At 40.8% G+C, this 20185-nt stretch overlaps 1 protein-coding gene across 5 annotated transcripts in view; it reads right to left on the reverse strand.

The window, feature by feature from the left end:
• Positions 1 to 20185, reverse strand: part of JAK1 (Janus kinase 1) — a 436233-nt gene that overhangs the window by 72160 nt on the left and 343888 nt on the right. For all 5 annotated transcript variants that reach the window (XM_086953620.1, XM_086953634.1, XM_086953640.1 and 2 more), the window contains exon 18: positions 18051 to 18145. In XM_086953620.1, coding sequence (XP_086809746.1) covers positions 18051 to 18145 — 95 coding nt within the window. The remainder of the gene's footprint in view (positions 1 to 18050; positions 18146 to 20185) is intronic.

A 20185-nucleotide genomic window follows, 5' to 3' on the forward strand; every position in this document is an offset into this window, starting at 1 on the left:
ATTTTCTTTTTTTGAAAAACATCCGTTTTTCAAAATCCCCAGCAGGCCTACAACCCTGAGATGGCTATCATTCCTAATGGGTCCCAAACTGCGACCTACTTTATTAATATATCATGAGGTAGGTCGATTTGCAACCCACTAAGATTCACCATTTAAAAGTGGAATGTTTTCTTACATTAGGAGTGACAATTTCCAAATTGTGATTCAATAATAATCGCAATTAGGAAATAGAAATTCATACTTTTTGTACATTTAGCATATTGAGACAGACCGTCAATACTAAATATGCATAAAAAGACAAATATTTTATGCCAAATTCAAACCATCCATACAAATAAAGCAAAACTGTCATTGCTGTGTCTGAAAAAACACCGACATGCAGCAAGGGACAAGGTGGCAATGCACTTTGCACATCAATTGCAAGGGAGAGACAATAAAATATAAAATCAGGACTGATACAGGTTACCTATTTGGGTGAAGACATAATGTAGATTACTTCAGATTATGCCGACACTAGATACACTAGAAACACTATGGCTTCGAGATATTCCTTACTAAATCGACAGATAGGCATATTGTGCCTAAAATGATATGGTCAGACAGATGATTAGGTCCCTAAAGGGGAATAAAGCTCCTAGTCCGTAAGGAATTATAGGAATTTCTATAAAATACACAATGCCCACGCTTAACAGGAAGGGAGACCGATATCTCAGTCATTCCCAAAATTGTTTCGCAACCCCAGCTTTGCCTTCCATACAGGCATATAGACGCTAAGCTTTATTTCAATATTCTCGCCAATAGACTTGAAAAAATGTTACCAGGTCAAATTCATGTGGACCAGAAAGGGTTTACTGCTTCCAGAAAGACACACAACAACATTAGAAAAATACTCCACCTGTTTGAAAAGAACATCAAAAATATCCCTGCAATTCAAATATCTCTTGATGTCTGTTAGACCTGACAACCTTGGGGTTGTTTTCCGCCAACCTTTTGCCTTCAACCCTCCTGTTGTGCTGACTTTATTTTTGCTGGTTGTAGGACTCTGCATACTTTACCACTGCTAACCAGTGCGTAAGTGCTCTCTCCTTAAAATATAGTAAAATGGTGTTATGCCATATTGACATATTTAATTCACTTGCAAGTCCCCACAGATATCCAAAGCTGAAACTCCCTTGCTCCCATCTATACACTACAGGTTATGCTCACATCTGAGGCACATAACCCTCGACCTTACCGTCCAACATCCTGTACCACCAAGCACAAGACGACGAAACAGGGAGGGAGGCATTGGAACCAGGACTGTGAGGGGGAGGTCTACAACTCGGAGTAAGGAATATTACCGGTAAGTTACCGGTCATTACTTCCTCGTCACAGTCCTTACACACATCAGCAGATACCCAAGCAAGAATCGGCTTCAACAACAGAACTGCAAACTGTGAGAAAGTGCCATCTTTTTTGCATGGTATGCCCCCACTTTTTGCTGAATTGCTGATGTGCTTTGACTGAGTGTGCCCTGGGCTCCTGCCAATCCGGTGCCCAGGGCCTGTGTTCCTTCCATAAAACTGTATTGAAGTAAAACCCAATAGGCATCTCTGGCCACATGTCAGTCCCTGGTAAATGGTACCATGAGTACCCAGACTGAAATAATTTAGGCACGGCGCACAGCGTTGGTGATTGGGAAAGTTCGCTGAGAAGGTAGATATGGTAGTCAATTTAAGGTGCTCCTACAGGTGACGTAACTGTTCAAGTACGTCCTAAAGGATTGAGGGGTTGAGTGCGCTACTGGGGTGTAGGCGCATCCCTGTGATGGGCACTCTTATGTGGTACTGTGTGCTGCAACACAACACAGTGAATTCCAAAGAAGTTCAAATAAAGTTCCAATACTTGTAGGTTTCAAAATTTAATCAAAGTTTTCCATCGATATATTTCATATTTTCTTCATAGGAGTTGACTGACAATCAATTTTATCATTGTCAGAAACTGAAAGTAGCTCCAATGCATTTCGGACAAGGTGCCACAGGAACCGGAGTTTAACGTCTACGCTTAACCGCCAGACCTAGATCGCCATGAACTGTTAAGCTGCTTACTGCTCCTTGAGAAAGGACACCTTGTCCGAAATGCATTGGAGCTACTTTCAGTTTCTGACGATGATAAAATTGATTGTCAGTCAACTCATATGAAGAAAATATGAAATATATCGATGGAAAACTTTGATTAAATTTTGAAACCTACAAGTATTGGAACTTTATTTGAACTTCTTTGGAATTCACTGTGTTGTGTTGCAGCACACAGTACCACATAAGAGTGCCCATCACAGGGATGCGCCTACACCCCAGTAGCGCACTCAACCCCTCAACCATGAGTACCCAGGGCATTGTGACCAGAGAAGACCCCTAAGGGCTGCAGCACTTATTGTGCCACCCTTAGGGGCCCTGCACCCTGACACACACTGCCTTTGCAGGCTGAGTGTCCTGGTGCAGAACTAAACAGAAGAGTCGACATGGCACACATCTCTGTGTGCCATGTCCACAAACCCACTGCCCTAGGATACATCAGTCACCCCTCTAGCTGGGTGCCCTATGACAGTGGTGTGGGCACAGGTGCACAAGCCCTGTGCCCCTGCAGTACCCAGGGCCATTCCTTGGCACTGTAAGTGCAGTGATGCCATTAGGAGTACATGGTGCTGGGAGGTTATCATTACGAACTCCACAGCACCATAATGGCTACACTGAAGACTGATAAGTTTGATACCAAACTTCTCAGCACATTAAACCCACACTGATGCCAGTGTGGGATTTAATGTAAAAAGCACTACGGAGGGCATCTGAAACCTAACCTATAATCCACGTCTTGTCTGAGAGGCTGCCTAGGCTGCCACACAACAGACATGTTGCTGGACCCCTGGGCCTGCAACAATGCCCATCCTGGGCGAGGTGCTAGGTCTCCTCCCCCAGGATGGGCAGGGGGAAGCTTCAAAGACAGGCCGCCTTTGTGAGCTTCTCCAGGCCACTTGTGCTACTCAGCAACTGGCCCCACCAGTTCTAACCCCCACTCTGGTGTGAAGACTGGCGGGAAACCCTACGTCAGGAAAGGGGTTATGCCAGCCTGTGCCAACTCCACCCCTCAGGTGGGAGAGGCGAGGTGAAGCACGACTCCGGGATACCGCCATCTTGAGGATGGGGAGCCCTACCCACTCACAGCTAGGCTCCTGCCCCCCTCCCACAGGAAAGGAGCAGGTTAGGGGGTATACCCACCCCAGGACAGGGACCTATTGGTCCTTGCCCTCACCCTACCTGTAACGCCCCTAAATTTAGTATTTAGGGGCACCCTGAACCTTCCTTCCTCGGATCCTGATACGAAAACAAGAAAGAAGATCAAGAAGAAGAAGACCCGCTGTGCAGCTGCTAACAAAAGGACGACACCAACTGGCTTGGCCCCAGCCCTACAGGACTGTCGATCCTTGAATCTGCTCCTGCTGAATCCCGGCGACTCCTGCGAGCAGCAACCTTGAAAACCACGGAGGACCTGCTTGCCTTGGCCCTCTGAAAGACTGGGACTCCCATGAGCAGTGGTTCTGCTCCAACAGCAATACCCCTGGTGCCAGCCAGGAACCGCGACTCCATCACACTCTGCACCCGCCGAGCCCGGTCCGTGCCTGAGTGACCAAAGACCACAAGGACGTCCCCCCCGGCGACTGGGACCCAAAGTCCAGTGCCCAAAGACCCTCCTCGACTAACCTGCAGCCTCACAACCAGGGACCCCTCCAACCGCAACCAGCTGAGGGTAAGATTTCCCAACGTCAAAAGACACCCTGGGACCCGGCGCCCCACGGCCCCCTGTGCCCAACTCCCATGTACCTACCTATTCTCCAAGACCCCAACTTACCTCTCGAAGTGCTGGTCGCTCCTGAAGAATCTCCGTCCCCGAGCCTGCAGCCTTTTTCCACTTACCAAGATCTCCATTAACATTGAGCGCCCGACGGCTCAAAAGCACCCTGCACACAGCCGGCCGAGTGCCCCTGGCCGTGCAACCTTTGTACTATTCTACTTCCCCACTTGCTCTGAGCAAGTGACCAGGAGCCCAGCTCCCACAGCCACGTGGCCTGCTAGCCAGCAGCCACCAACCGAAGGCCCCCTGCCTCTCATTGGATAACATTCAGCCTAACTACCTCTGCCCCCTGCTGCCCTTGTGCCTCTGAGGGTGTACCAACTGTACCTACCTGACCCTGGGAGACCCCTGAGTCTATGCCCAGAACCATAACTCTGTCATTCGAGTACTTACCTAAAAGCCGATAACTCACTTTTCTTCCAAAGGCTAACATTGACTGGTTTCACTTAGAAATTCTTCTAAGTTTGGAGTTTTGGAACTTTAACCACATCGCTGCTGTGGTTATTTTTCCCCTGTGCTGAAAATTGCCAATTTGCTGGTGTCATGACGAGCTCAGCTCGTCATCAGCACAGCTCAACTGTGCCTCATGACGAGCTGAGCTCGTCATGAGCATGGAAGGGGTTAAAATATTCACCTGAAATCAGCCGAACAACAAATTCGGATTTACTCACCTGTTATCAGGAGGGACCTCTGGGCTGCATCTTTTAGCCCAGCACGAACCCTGCAAAGTAATTTTTACCATACTTACCAGTAACCTGACTTTTCTTCACTAGGAAACCATTGACTGTTTTTCTGTAAAGTTTCTTCTAAGTTTTGATATTTGCAAACTACAGATATTCTTTAAAAATCGTACCAACTACTAAAATGTAATTACTTACCTGTCTTAGATAGAAATCCCAGTGCTGAACGTAGGAGTCCAGTACTGGATTACAAAAGTAACGTGAACATACTTTACCTGCAAATTGAATTTCCTTCCATACGATAAAATTGGTGTCAACTTTTAAAATACAATAATATTCCTTAAAAATCCCTACTGTAACCAAAACGCTTTTACTTAACTGTTTACAGGACGTGTCCCAGGACTGAATCTAGGATCCAGTCTTGTGGTTAGAAAAGTAATCCACAAAGTCATTAATTGCCTTTAACTGAAAATTCCCATTGAGCTCAATGTTGCATTGTGTTTGAAATTGTATTGCCTATTGCAACAAACTGTAACTATTGCATTCAAAACGTCTAATTCCTATTTGAAAAGTATTTAACTAAAGTAACTCATTCTGAGAAAGTATATTTTAATACCTTGTTGGTTCTAAAATAAAACAACTATATCTTTGGATACAAAACAATTGGCCTAGTGTTCAGTTTTTGAGTGTGCGAGACCATTTGCTGACTGGGTGTGTACAACAAATGCTTTACATTGTCCTCTGACACTGCCTTACTGCTCGACCAAGCTACCACTTTAGAGAGTAAGGTTACATCTAAATTTAACCTCTGTCTAATCTCTGGGGACTGTGGACTCTATACACACTGTACCTTACTTTGGTCCAGTATATATATAGAGCCACTTTCTTACACAAACAGACTATTTAGAACAACAAGCAGCAAAGTCACACCCCTTGAACAGAACGCAACACTGCGTTCCCAAAACCGGCAGCCCCACCGACCACCAGGCGATAATGGGACATAAAGGTGTGGGGAGCACTCCAAGTGGCAGCCTTGCAGATCTCCGCTATAGACGCCCTCTGAAAACAAGACCATGAAGCTGCCAACCCTGAGTCGACCTGCTCTGAAAAAACCCACGCACCGGCACACCACAGGATTCATAAGCCGCTAAAATAGCTCACTTCAGCCACCTACTGAGAGTAGCACCAGAAGGCTGCAGACACTGGCCCGCCAGGCCAAAAGTCACAAAAAGAGAATCCACTTCACGAAACGGAAGGGTACGAACCACGTATACCCCAATAGCACACTTAACCCCTTAAGTGCTGCTGACGGCCAATGGTCGTCAGCAGCGCTACCTCCCCAGTGCTGCGCACGACCATTGGACGTCCATTCAGCACTGGTTCCAATGGACAGCGCAGCACTGGGGAGAATTGTTTACACGCAGCTAAGGTGTTAACACCAAAACAGTGCAGGCGCACTGCCTTATCCGATTGTGGATCAGGACACAAAACCGGCAACACCAGCTCCTCCAAAGCAGTGAAAAAGGGAAGGAACCTTAGAGACAAAAGAAGGGTCAGGCTGGAGAACCACCCGATCTGGAAAGCACTTCAAAAAGGGCTCCAAACAAAGCAACACACCCAACTCTCCAACCCTTCTGGCCGAAGTAGTATCCACCAAGAATACCACCTTGATTGTCAAAAACCTCAGAGAAACCTCCTCCAGAGGCTCAAAGGGAGCAGACTGCAAAGCCCTCAGCACCAACAGGAGATCTCAACCAGGGGACAAGGATTTAACCACAGGTTTACTGAGAAAACAACTTCTCAAAAGTCGGAACACCAAAGGCACCACCGACTCACAGGCAGGACCCCGAAAGGCCCTCACTGCCGCCCACTGAGCGCTCAAAGAGGAAACAGTAAAGCCCAACTCAAAACCATCCTTCAGACATGTACAGGATCTACCGTCAAGGCAGACCAGTCGCTATCCGTACCCCAACCCTGAAAGGACACCCAATTCCGGGCATAAGATTTAATGGTAGAAGGCCGATGGGACTGTTGAATAAAGAGAGCCAGCACAGGAGAACACCTCACTGCCACTGAACTGTTTTGTCCGCCTGTCTTCTTGTGCCTAAAACAAAGGACTGGCTCCTAAAGTTAATTTACTGTTAGGTATTTGATTCATTATTTTTGGTGTTGCCTGTATGAACTGACTATGTACATATATTTTTTATTACTTGTATAGCACTTGTACATTATTGCACATTTCACTTGTCTGTATGCATTGTTTCACTGCTCGCTGACTGTTCGTTTGATGACATATATAACCAAATGGTTCAATGTTTTTCTAAAAATACAAAAAAAACTAAAATAAAATAGATGACCCTCCAGAAATAATTCACTGGGCTGGATCAGAAATCTTCTTCTTTTTTTTTTTTTTTGTCCTCATCTTGCGATTACTGTATGCTTATGGAGTGTCAGGTGTCTGCCTCTTTGTTCTTTTCCGACACTGCCCCTTGTTCTCTCTAGGCAGGGGAGTTTTGACTTCTAGATGGTATGAGGAGTTTCCTTTACTCGTTGCATATCAAAGCTTCTGGCTTGAATCGGGGGAGGAAGCTAGCCAACTTGGCTACTCAGCAAGTACCATACTTGTCCACCAGAAGATGTATCGCTTTAATCATTGGACTTAAGTTTGGATCTTATTTGATGTTAACAAAAGTTTCAAAACTATCCCAAAACTTAAATCTTTTGCTCACATTTCTTAGCTTATCAAGTTTGTTGATTCTTATTGCTGAGTTCAGCCATTCTGTATGAGTGGGGCTAGAGGCTCCTATCCATTTTATACAGATTTCTCTCCTTGCGAGTACTATTAATACAAAGAGAAGATTTTCCTGCTCCTTAGTAAGCCCCCCTTCATAACTTGGGTCTAATATCCCGAAAAGAATAAGTGTAATACTCACAGTTAGTTGTTTGGACAGGATAGTGCTCAGGGTCTTACCGACTTGATCCCAATACTCTTTCAGTTGAGGGCAGTTTCTAAACATGTGGATGTCGTCTGATTTTTCCTCGCCGCATTTTGGGCATTTCTTTATTCCAGCGTTTTTAAATTTGGAGAGTTTTTTTGGCGTCCAATAAGCCCTATGAATAGTGTACAAATGATTCCTCTTCAGAGCGGCAGATTTCAAGTTAAACCAGCATTTGTCTACTGATTTTTCCCAGATTAAGTCCAGTTCTGTGGTTACAATATCTTTCCCCCATATTTGAGTTTCCATGTTGTTATTTGTATCATTGGCCATTATCAAAGCCCAATACCACTTTGCTACTTCCTTAGGTAGTCGCGCTGTATTAATCATGTCATCTTCCAGTTTTTCGTTACCATTAATACTAGGCAAAGTTCTAGACCAGCTTTGCATTTGGTAATATTTAAATTTAGATAAAGTATTATTTGATATTTCTTGTAGTTCTATCCATGTTTTTAAGTTTGTACCATTTAGGATTTGTCCCCAATATACGATGTCAGCTTTTTTTAATGCCAATGCAAGAATGTCTTTTAAGCATTCCGGGGTTCCAGGAGAGTCCCAGATAGGAGCCCACTTACTGTAATATGATATGTTCAGGATACTTCTAATTTGTGTCCACATCTTTGCTGCATCCCTTAATATCTTTAGCTTTATTTTTTTGAAATATTTGGGGTGTCCAAACTTAAACAGCGCATTATCTTATGATTTTGTGATTACCTTGAAGTAAGCGGGATAATGTTTGTGGTTTTTTAATAATATTTTGATATTTTTGAATTGGAAAGCTCTGCAGTATTCCACCAAGTCAGGGCTAGCCAACCCACCATCTTTCTTGCTCCTCCTGATCTTTTTCCATGCTATTCTCGATCCTTTTGCTGCCCATATGAAGCTTGTTAAGTCTCTCTGTGCTCGAGCTAAATCTGGTTTTCCAAATTCCATTGGTATCGCGTTAAATAGGAATGTAAACTTTGGAAGGATGGTCATCTTGATTATATTCGATCTCCCAATCAGACTCAACGGTAGGGAGGTCCATGTCTCCAGGAGTTTTCTTACTTCTCCGGCAACTTTGGTTAGATTTCTATTTGCAGTCTTCATTATATCATGATTGATTAGGATTCCTAAGTACCTTATTTCGTTTTTTATGTAGTTGCTTTGAAAAGTCGTATTCCATGTCATGACCTCTGTCTTTGTTTCATTCACCAAGTAGCCTGAAATTATCCCGAAGTTCTTTAAAGATTTCTCTATTTTTGTTTTAGCTTTTGGATAATTGTCAGTAAAGATCATTAAATCATCTGCATATAAAGCGATTTTTTTCTCCCATGTATCGTATTTGAATGGAGTGATTTTGTTATTGTTTCTTAATTCGTTTGCCAATGGCTCAATATATAAATTGAATAATAAAGGAGAAAGCGGGCATCCCTGTCTCGTTCCTCTAGTTATCTTTATATTTTCTGTTAATCTGCCATTGATTAGGACCTTTGATCTTGGATGTTTATAAATTTGATTTACCATACCGATAAAGTGAGGTCCAAAATTGTTATTAACCATAACTTTCTCAAGAAAGGCCCAATTGACTCTATCAAAAGCCTTTGCGGCATCAACAGTGAGTACGGTGAGTGGGATTTTCTCAGTTGTGGCGATATCTATTGCAATTAGAAGTTCTTGTGTTACTTCATGTAGGTGTCTTCCTTTAATGAAGCCTTTTTGATCTTGATGTAATAGTTTTGCGATTATTTTCCCTAATCTAGCTGCCATTATTTTGGTAAATATTTTATAGTCTGCATTTAATAATGATATTGGGCGGTATGACTCGCATTTATGAGGGTTTTTGCCGGGTTTCAGAATTACTGTAATTATGGCATCATTCCAGGAGTCTGGTATTGTTTTATGTTGTATTAAGATTAGATTAATTAGTTTGGTTATGTGGGGGAGTACAGTGGTTTTCAGTTTTATGTATAGTTCATTTGGTAGGGCATCCGGCCCTGCTGCTTTTCCCTTTTTTAAACTTTTGATAGCTTCTGCCACTTCTTAAACTTGCAGAGAACGAAAAAGAAGAGCTAGAAAAAGAGGTTCAAGAAGAAGAAGTGCTGCATCTTTAAGGTATGAGTTAATCATTTGATCCGAGTGAGTTATATCTTCCGTGTATAAATCTTTGAAGAATTTCCAGAACTCCTGTCTAATAGCATTTTCATCAGTGGTAGGTGTTGTTTGATCATCGGGAATAACACTATCAACTTTGTTTTTCGCTAGATCCGTTTTGAGCTTCCATGCCAGCCATTTTCCGCAACCCTCCCCAAACTCATATTTCGCTAACTTGCTAGAATCCCATTTTTTCTTTAACCTGTCTTCCAAAATTTGATCTATTTTATCTTTTTGAGTTTGTCTTTTATTAAGAAGATCTCGTTTGTTTTCTTCCTCTTGTTCTCTGGATATGATGATGTCTAGGGAGCTGATCTCTGATTCCAAGTCTGAGATCTCTTGATTTAGCTGTTTATTTTTATGTGCCCCTAAACTCAAGAGTTTATCCCTTATGACAGCTTTATAAGTGTCCCACGTTATTTGTTCTGAGGTACCAGATGCGTTTAACTCAAAGAAGATATTTGTTTCTGTTTCTAGTTCCTTTATAATTTCTTCGTCTTCCAACAAAGTTCTTTCGACTGTGAATCTCCTTTCAGTTATGTTTCCTGTAAATTGTAAAACTAGTTGCACTGCTGAATGATCTGATAGATGAGCTGGTAAGTGGGATACTTTTTTCACTTCTTTTGATAAGTTGTTGCTGACCAAAAAGAAGTCGATCCTAGATTTATGTCCCAGTTTTTTGTTATGTAGTGTAAACGGGTGTGATTTTTCCCCTTTGTTTTTCCAGATGTCTACCTGATTGAGGTCTCTTTTATAAGACACGATCCATTGTCTCATTTTCTTTAAGTTTATGTGTCTACTTGGTGGTGATCTGTCTAATTTTAAGTCCATTACCAGATTAAAATCACCTCCCAATATTATTGGGGAGGTGACTAGTAGCAGTTGTGAGTATAGTTTTTTTAACGGATCCGCATCGTCCAAATTCGGACCATAGTACCCTGCAATAGTAATGGGGGAATTTCCTATTCTGATATTAGCTATAGCCCATCTTCCTTTATTATCCACTTCTGAACTAATTATATTAGCTTTTAGGGATTTTTTAAGAATTATCGCTATTCCTTTAATGTTACATTGTTGTGTTGTACATATTAATGTATCTACCCACCATAGGCTCTTAATAATTTGATCCCATTCATCTTTTAATAGGTGGGTTTCTTGTAATATTATTATCTCACTTTTCTCAGTTCTAATATACTCCAGAATTTTATTCCTTCTGCTTTTTGTCCTCAACCCGTTTACATTCCACGATAGGATTTTTACATCCCTACATGCACTCCCCATTTTATCTGTTTAGTTGTTATGAAGTTATGATTCACTCCTAGTTGTTTTAATTTTTTAAGTATTAGCAGATGAGGGTTTTTTTTGTTTTTTTTCCCCTATTTTGCTCCCCACCCTTTTTTGTATAGTTTTATGTTTTCTAGATTGTGCTTTACATTTACCCTCCCCGGGGAAGCCTCCCTCTTCTTCTCTTCCGGTTATCTTCATAACCCTTTTGGCTTCCCGATCACACCTCCGTTATTTCTATCTATGTACAAAAAATAATTTTGTTGGTTGGTTTATAGCTTCTTCATTTTTATTCTATTCTTTGTCCTGTCCTTAGTTGTAATTTAGATCTGTTTCTTTATGTTTCTCGATATATATTTTCTGTCTTTTCTCTTTTTTTTTTTTTTTTTTCCCCCGTATCAGTGTTTATATAAGATATACAGATTTATATAATTTACATGATCCATATGATTTTATGTGAACTTTTTAGCTCAAAGGTTCTTCAGAACGTATTTGATCTCTGATTAGCTCTATCAAATTTTTCACTTCATCAGGCTCTCTTAAATTTCGCATTTTGTTTCTCCACATAATCCGTAGTGAGGGTGGGAATTTCATTTGCACCGTGGCACCTAGTTGTTGCAGCTCAGACATTAAGTTTCCCAGTTCCCATTGTCTGGTCTGAGAAGCTTTTGACATATCTGATCTTATTTTAAAGTTCCAACTGTCTTTATTGTATGTCCCTTTTTTCAAAGCCTCTCCCAGGATCTTATCCTTCAGCGTATATGTTTTAAAGTTAACTAAGATCTTTCTGGGATTTTTCCTTTCTTTACTCCTTCCATAAGGATCTCTGTGTACTCGCTGTATATCCTTTTCAAGAGTATCTTTGTCTGCCCATGGGAAATATTCCATCAAAAGTGTAATTACAAATGACTTAATGTCTTTGTCTTCTTGGTTCTCTGGCACATTTAGAATCCTTATGTTATTTTTCCTCGCTTGATTTTCCAAGCATTCCAGTTTTTCATTCATGGTTTTATTTTCCAATCTCAAGGAAATTATTTCCTTTCTGTTTTTCTCCACCCTTCTGTCCAAACTAGTAACTTCATTTTCTACTGCTGTCACTCTGTCGCCTAGTGCATTTAGTTTGCAGTCCAGCTTCTCGCAAACCTCCTGTATTTTATTTTGTTTTGATTCGGATATGGAAAATTTCTCTTTCATTTCCATCCATATTTTTTCAAGTAGTTCATCTGTGTGGGTTTTTGTTATATCTTTGTTGATTTCCACAGTTCTTAAGTCATCATCCTCAGCCTCTCCAGTTGTGTTTAAAGCTGCTGCGGAAGAGACAACCTCTTCCGTTATCTCTTCTGTTGTGTTTGCTGCTGCAGCAGAAAGATCTGCACCCCCCTCCGCCATATGACTCCCCACTCTCTCTTCCAAGCTGTTTTGTTTAATTTTCCAAATCTCTTCCAAACTTATATTTTCTGCTGCGTTCCTTTTCTTAGTTCGAGGTTTTCTTCCTTTCTTTCCGCTGCCTGTAATTGGTTTTACGTTTAGAGTGGGGGCAGCTCGCTGTTCCTCTTTTCTTAAGAACCGACTATCCAGTGGTTTGGTTATAAGTTTGGTTGTTGTGACCTCTTTCTCACTTTCCAAAACTTCTGAGACTCTTTGAGATTCTAGAGAGGTAAAGGTAAAGGGTTCTGAGTCCAACTCTTGCTGCTGGATTTTAAAGTAGGACCTAAGAGAGGGAGTGACTTTTGTTTTGATTTTGGATTTTTGAGTAAACTCCAAATTATTTCCTTCTTTTTCTTTTTCTTGATTACTCTTTAGGTGGCCTCTGAGTGATGTTTTTTGTTTTTTTCTGCTCACTCTCGGAGTGATACCTTTCGGGAACTGCTCTTGACTCAGGAACTTTCTATTCCGTAAACTGTAGAAGGATTTCGCTATATTTGGCTGGGTCTCTGGTTTCTGTGGTTCTGCTTTGATTTTGGATTTAGTTTGATTTTCTGAGAGGGTTATTGACTCTTGAGATGTTTTCTCCTCTATGCCCTCCTGTGTTTCTTCTATGATCTCACTCATATGCTGATTTTTTGAGTTTTTTTCTACTATGTGTATATTTATGGCTTGGCAGGGTTGAAAGTGCTTGTAGGTTTGACTCAGCAGGAGATATTGGTATGGCTGACTATCAACACTGTTGGCATTAATGAAGTTATAATCTGTATTGTGGCATATTTTTGCTTGTTGAGTCTTACAGATATAACGTGAGGTTTCTTTTAAGTTTCCCAAAATCCAGACATCTTCTGCATTTAAGAGGTTGTTTGTTCCTCTTTCCTCATCACTATATTTTAATTTTTTCAATTCTGCTTTTCTTGTACGCTCTATTGGTTGCTCTAGCGTGCTCCTCCAAGCGCTTTCTTCCCCCCTGCTGTACCTCGCTATGCCAAATGCCAGGACAAAACTTCCCTCGCTCCCCCCCTCTAGCCGCTGCTGCCTCTGCTCACTGTCTCTGTCGCTGCTGCTCGTGCCCCGGAACTGAAATCTCAGTCTACCGGAGGCACGTCGGCAGCGCGACTTTGCTTCCCTTGCAGCGCTCCACTTCTCTGGCGAGAGGCACACACCGGGGCTTTGCAACACTTCGCCCGCTCCCGCTTCTGCTCCGCCGGTTACCTTGGGACCTTGATCCGCTCCACCGCCAATCCGGAGCCTCCTGCCACTCCACTCCGCTCCGACGGTCCTCTGAGGGACCCGCTCCAACCAGAGAGGCGCGCTGCACACCTCCGTAACCCCGCCGACAATGGCGGAACACCAGGCTTCGTCCTTCACTCCGAAGCTCCAGGAGAAAGGTGATAGTCCGACAAGAAGCACCATACCATAACGATCCACAGGTAAGAGTCTCTATTTTGATGCAAGACGGCACTTTCCGACTGTCGTAGTTTTTTTTTGTTTGTTTCGAAGCAGTTTGAACCTCTATGAGCCGCTATATACCGTTATATCTTCCAAAAGTCCATTTTCCATAAATGTGCAATTTTCTCGTTTCTCTACTCGTTTCTCTACTCGTTTCTCTACTCGTTTCTCCGCATATTGTGTTCTCGCCTCCCAACCTTACTGCAATTTTCACGGGTGTGTCGGGAGCTCTCCGACCGAGCTTCCTACTCGGCCGCCATCTTCCCCCTCCACCTCTCCTGGGGATCAGAAATCTTCTAAAAAAACAAATCTGTCTGGTCCCTTTGTTTGTTGAGCACTTAGATGGACAGCATTAGGACTCTTACTGTAGATGGCCATTTGTAACATGATCACAATGAAGTAGGTAGGAGGAAGCTTGGTGAATAGGACAATGCTCTCTTCTGGTTAACACATTTGTTTGAAAATCAGGGGCTCTCATCAAGGGGGCGGAGTTAGGGGTGAGAGCTGAGTTTTGAGGGAGCCCAAGGAGAAACTAATAGTGGAAATTGTAAAAAGTTCTTTTGCATGCTAGGATGTATGAAGCCTAGTGCTACCTGTATGTTGCAATTCCCCCCAAAAATATTTTTGGAAAAGCAAATTCTGGAAATAAGGTTTGCTTTAACCTTATCGATCTCAGCAGAAAGCAAGTCAAAGCAAGCCTTCCCAGATAGAAAATGATCCGCAACCAGGCTCTTCTTAAACGTTGGAATTGCAACCAGATGGTCAGAACCCAGATAGAAAGGTCATGAAGGGATACAACATGTATATTTGATGGATCTATGACGTTACAACGCGTTATTTTACAACGCAGACACCATTACAATGCATGCCATTACAACGCATGGCATTACATAGCAGATACTATTACAACGCATGCCATTACATCGTAATTATAGGTAAGTATATCTTTTTTTTAAAAAAGTAATAAAGTTAATTTAATTAATTTAAATTAATAAATATAATTAAAAAAAAATTAAAACAGTAATTAATTTAATTATAGTAATTTAATTAATATTAAAATTGTAATTAAATTAATATATTCAATTAATATATGTAATATCATATAATTAATGAAATATAATAAATTTATAAATAGTAAATAATATAATGTAATTTATTATAATAAATATAATTTTATTAAATTTAAAATACTTAATAAAATTTAATTGAATATAATTAAAGAAAATTAAATAATTTAAAAATTGTAAATCATATTATTTAATTATAATAAATTAAATAAATAAAAATAGTAATTAATTTAATTTATTTAATTTAATGTAATTCAATTTTATAATTGTAAATATTGTAATTAATTTAATTAAATTTAATTAAAAAAATTTAATTAATTAAATTTATTTAAAGTTGTAATACCCCTGTACCCCAAAAACCAAACCTAGCCCTAAAACCTAAAAATACCCCTGTACCCCAAAAAGCAAACCCAGCCCTAAAACCTAAAAATACCCCTGTACCCCAAAAAGCAAACCCAGCCCTAAAACCTAAAAATACCCCTTTACCCCAAAAACCAAACCCAGCCCTAAAACCTAAAAATACCCCTATACCCCAAAAACCAAACCTAGCCCTAAAACCTAAAAATACCCCTATACCCCAAAAACCAAACCTAGCCCTAAAACCTAAAAATACCCCTGTACCCCAAAAACCAAACCCAGCCCTAAAACCTAAAAATACCCCTGTACCCCAAAAACCAAACCTAGCCCTAAAACCTAAAAATACCCCTGTACCCCAAAAACCAAACCTAGCCCTAAAACCTAAAAATACCCCTGTACCCCAAAAACCAAACCTAGCCCTAAAACCTAAAAATACCCCTGTACCCCAAAAACCAACCCTAGCCCTAAAACCTAAAAATACCCCTGTACCCCAAAAACCAAACCCAGCCCTAAAACCTAAAAATACCCCTGTACCCCAAAAACCAAACCCAGCCCTAAAAATACCCCTGTACCCCAAAAACCAAACCCAGCCCTAAAACCTAAAAATACCCCAAAATTACTTAAATTAATATATTAATATTTTATTGTCATTTTAATATTAATTAAATTAATAAAATAATGTAAAATAAAATTAAATAAAAATTATATACTTACCTATACTTACGATGTAATGGCATGCATTGTAATAGTATCTGCTATGTAATGACATGCGTTGTAATGGCATGCATTGTAATGGTATTTGCGTTGTAAAAGTTGCGATGTAATGGTAGTGCGTTGTAAAAGTTGCGTTGTAACGGTGCAATACCATATTGGGTGGCTAAGAAGGGGTACCCAACTATGTAAAGTTCTGATTCGAATGTTCTTTATAGAACTCCAGGAAGGATGACCACTTCCCATAACTAAGGATACATCATTACAATCCAACAGTGGGAATGACACACTTCTCAACACTCTACTGAACAAACTCTTCTCCATTAACACTATACTGCACAGTACCAGACTAACAGCATTCCACTTTGATTGAGTTTTTGCCCGGACATGTCCTCCTAGTACTCTATGCAGCTGCATTGTACCCATCAAGTGGAGAAGTCATTGCTGAGGCCATAACTCCCAGCAGACTAAGTCACTTGGTTCTCTGACATTTCTTGATCACCACTGAAGGAAAATAACTACAACTTCTTTTAATCCCATACCTTTTGTTTGTACAAGTTCAAGCTGCCACAGAGGAAGCACTTTTCAGGATTGAAATAATAGACAGTACCATTATCAAACCTTTTTAATTTTCTTCTCCTATTCATATTCTTCATTAGCCAACACCCCTTCTGCGGATGGACTATTTCAGAAATCTACAGTGGGAGTGGAACCTGGAGGGCTTGAGATCCCCAAAATCCAACCTCCTGTGATTTGGTTGGCTGACCATTCAGTCACCACTCCTAACTGGTTGAGCTGACCTTTTAGTCGCCACTCATAGCAGTGCTGCATTAAACTGATGTGATCTCAAAACACACATGCAGACTGAACAAACCGCACACTCAATCTCCTATGCAAGGTAACGACTTGAAACTAAGACTGATCTCTGTTTATGAGAAAATTAAATGAGAAAGAGCAAGATTATAATTCTTAAAAATATTATTATTCATATTGTTACCTTTCCTAATCTACTTACTGGCAATTCCACAACTGTGATGGGTAAGTACCTGGCCCGTTGAACATTCTGTTTAAACAGATGTAGCCCTTTCTTTTATAAAACTGTTTGCCTTTTATCTTTCCTCCGTAAAATCACTACCAAACACATTCCTAAACATCTTCCACACAAATGATCCGTTAGTGCAGGAGTCTGTGAAAGAGCGACATAAAAAATTGCATCTTTGATTTGAATATTGTTCTCTGCGTTTATGCTTAATTTACAGCACTGTCTAGGCTACACCAGGAACCACTTATTTTTGGAACAATACTGCAGAGGTGGCCAGGATGTGTGTCCGTGAACATCTCCTATTCCAGCATCCCTTCCTATGCTCACTAAGTTCATCAGCAGGATCAGGTGTCTTTTGTTTACATGGTGTTTGAGATTGACAAGACAGCTGAAGTACTGACTTACAGAAATAATATTGATTACTGTAGGTACACTGCATGAGGCCCAAGAGGAGAACACAGTTTTACTTTAGCTATTGTAACTCTTCCTTTCTCTGACAATGACTAGAGCGAGAGAAAGTGCTAAGTGTGATTGGAACCAACCAGTATCCAAAATAAATCCACTGCTCCCATCGAGACCACTTACTGAAGGGGAAAAGTACTTTCACTCCCTAAATGCAAAATAACAACACTGTATGACATCAAGGTTTGATGTGTATCTTTTAAAACACCCAAAAAACTATTTCTCTTTTCTGTTAAAGGTAGGGTCCTTACATTCCTGCACATAAAAACATTTATGAACGATTTAGGAGGATGCAATGAAAAAAAAAATTCTGTAAGAGATAGAAAACCATATATTTAATGATGGCGAAAACCATGAACTCAAATAACCAGTGTAATAGCTGGAGCATTTAAAACAGTCCGCAAAGGGTATCACGGTCTGTGTGTATATGCCAGAGGTTAATTTTTTATCAAATATTTGCATTTATGGTCCTACTATGGACAGGTGCAAAAGCCAATGAGAAGCTTATCTGAAGGACCTTGGACGAGAACATTTCTATTAAACAGATACATACCTCTCCCAAATCTCGAATCCTCTTTAGGAACCTTTTTTCGAAATGCGTTGGATCAATCTCGGAATTTGGTTTTATCTCGGAAATTATATCCGGATCTAAGGCAAAAAAAAATTAAATAATAAGAACAATGTTTAAAAAGAAATCTGAAAGTTGAAAAAAATCCACAAAGTAACACTATGTGATAGCTACGCATAGTTAATAATGTTGTTTTGTTGATTCTAATGAACATACCTGAAAACTATGAGGGTGATGAGGTAACATTTAGGTCAATTTCAGCAAATCTCTGTGGTGATAATATTAGCATGACTGTTTTTTAGCCCCATGTATATATTTTGAAGACAATATGTATCAGGAAGATCATCGCAGACATAACATTTTGGCTCCTGCAAAACCCGCATGTATAACAGCAAAAGCATTACATAGTTAGTCACAGATCATTAGTGTGACTCTTTACTAGGTACAACTGTTTTGTAACCTTTACCTCATCACCCTAAAAATGCAATTATTTCCATAATAATCCCAAACTGTTGCAAGAGGGAGAATAGTTTTGGTTTTTATTAGAAAACAAATTTCCCACTTGGAAACAGAAAACCCTTATTGAGTATGCTTTTTGTCTGTAAATTTCCAACTTTGTGAAGATTCTCAAAATATCTATTTAAGTTGGCTGAACAAAAACTATGTCATCAGTACACTTATTATTTGCCTGTTTTCCTCCTTTATTTTTATGTAGAAATCCATGAACAATGTACGGTTTCGATTCCTTTAACTGGAATCAAGACTTTGCCATAATACCAAGATGCCTTGTGTTTAGAATGTTTTGTTTTAGGTCAGTAATTTAGTTAGGAATTGGAGCTGTAAGAAAGAGCTGCGTACATCTGCTTTGGCAATAAACTTGGTGTATAAACAAGTTTCACTAGCCTGTATCTAAGCACTAACATCTGGATTATTGGCCACCATGCAGCTAGAGGAATGCATGAGAAAGAAAGTAAAGTACTTTGGCAAACCATTGTCAGGCCATTGAAATATCAATAGGCCTGATAGATGCCAAGGCATTCAACATTTCAAACCATTGAGGGCCACCCTCTTCCCCCAAGGGGCATGATCAGTGTTGCTTGCTATAATACAATAGCCAGAGCCATAGGCTTTACAAAATCTCCACTAATGTTTGCAGATTCATTCTCATAGTGAATGCTGCTGGAGACACATCAGGAAAAACAACAGTCTCTGATTCAGTAGCATTTCGTTCTTACTATTGGCCCAATGGAGGATCACATCTTAATGGGTTACATCTTGCAAAACCATCAAGACTGTCCCACCATCTTTTGAGCCTTTTCCATGTGGGCAGCCTCTTAGCACACTTTAATGAGATAGGTCGAGACTCACTTGTAATGGCCACATCAGTCTTCATTGAGGACATTAAATAAGAGTCTGCAACACACCATCCAAACAGTCAAATGTTCTCAAGTGTGTTTTCGATCTGTATTATGTTAGTCACAGCACATGCACAGAACCCGATGAATGGCTCAGCAGCCTGACGCCGAGGCACATCAGTCATCTCCAGCAGTCCTACTATCCTCACACAAACTGACATAATCACCTCTGCTACACTCTTGTCAAGCGAGCCTCCAATTTGCTCTCAGCCACTGTTGCCCTGATCTCTATGCTATCCACTTTCTTGTGTAGGCTGTTGATGGAAGCCATCAATGCTCTTTCTCCTTTCATTATATCTCAGAGAGTACTATCAGCTGCTTTATTTCCAGAAAATATCTCAATCTTGATCTGTGATTTATGGCAAAGACAGTATGCCAACAATGCTACACTCTTGCTAGGGGCACCTAACTTAGTGTGCCCCTGAGCATTGGCCCAGTTGTAAAGTCCCAATAGAGTTGTGCACCAAAACTTAGGCACACAGTTGGCACAATAGTTGTCCATGCTACGCAGAGTGGACGAGGTTATTGGTGACCATGAACAGCAGGGTGATGAAAGAACTTCAAGGATGGGCTCATTTTAACCAAGAGGCAATACTGCACCTGCCAGTTGAGGTGTAGGAAACTAGCGGTGTAAATAGGTGACTCTCCCGTTCCCCTGTGAAATGTCCCATTGGGCCCTACCCCTGTCAATGTACCTAGGACACC

This window comes from Lissotriton vulgaris, chromosome 1_1 (assembly GCF_964263255.1).
Source record: "Lissotriton vulgaris chromosome 1_1, aLisVul1.2, whole genome shotgun sequence".
In the NCBI taxonomy this organism is placed as follows: domain Eukaryota; kingdom Metazoa; phylum Chordata; class Amphibia; order Caudata; family Salamandridae; genus Lissotriton; species Lissotriton vulgaris.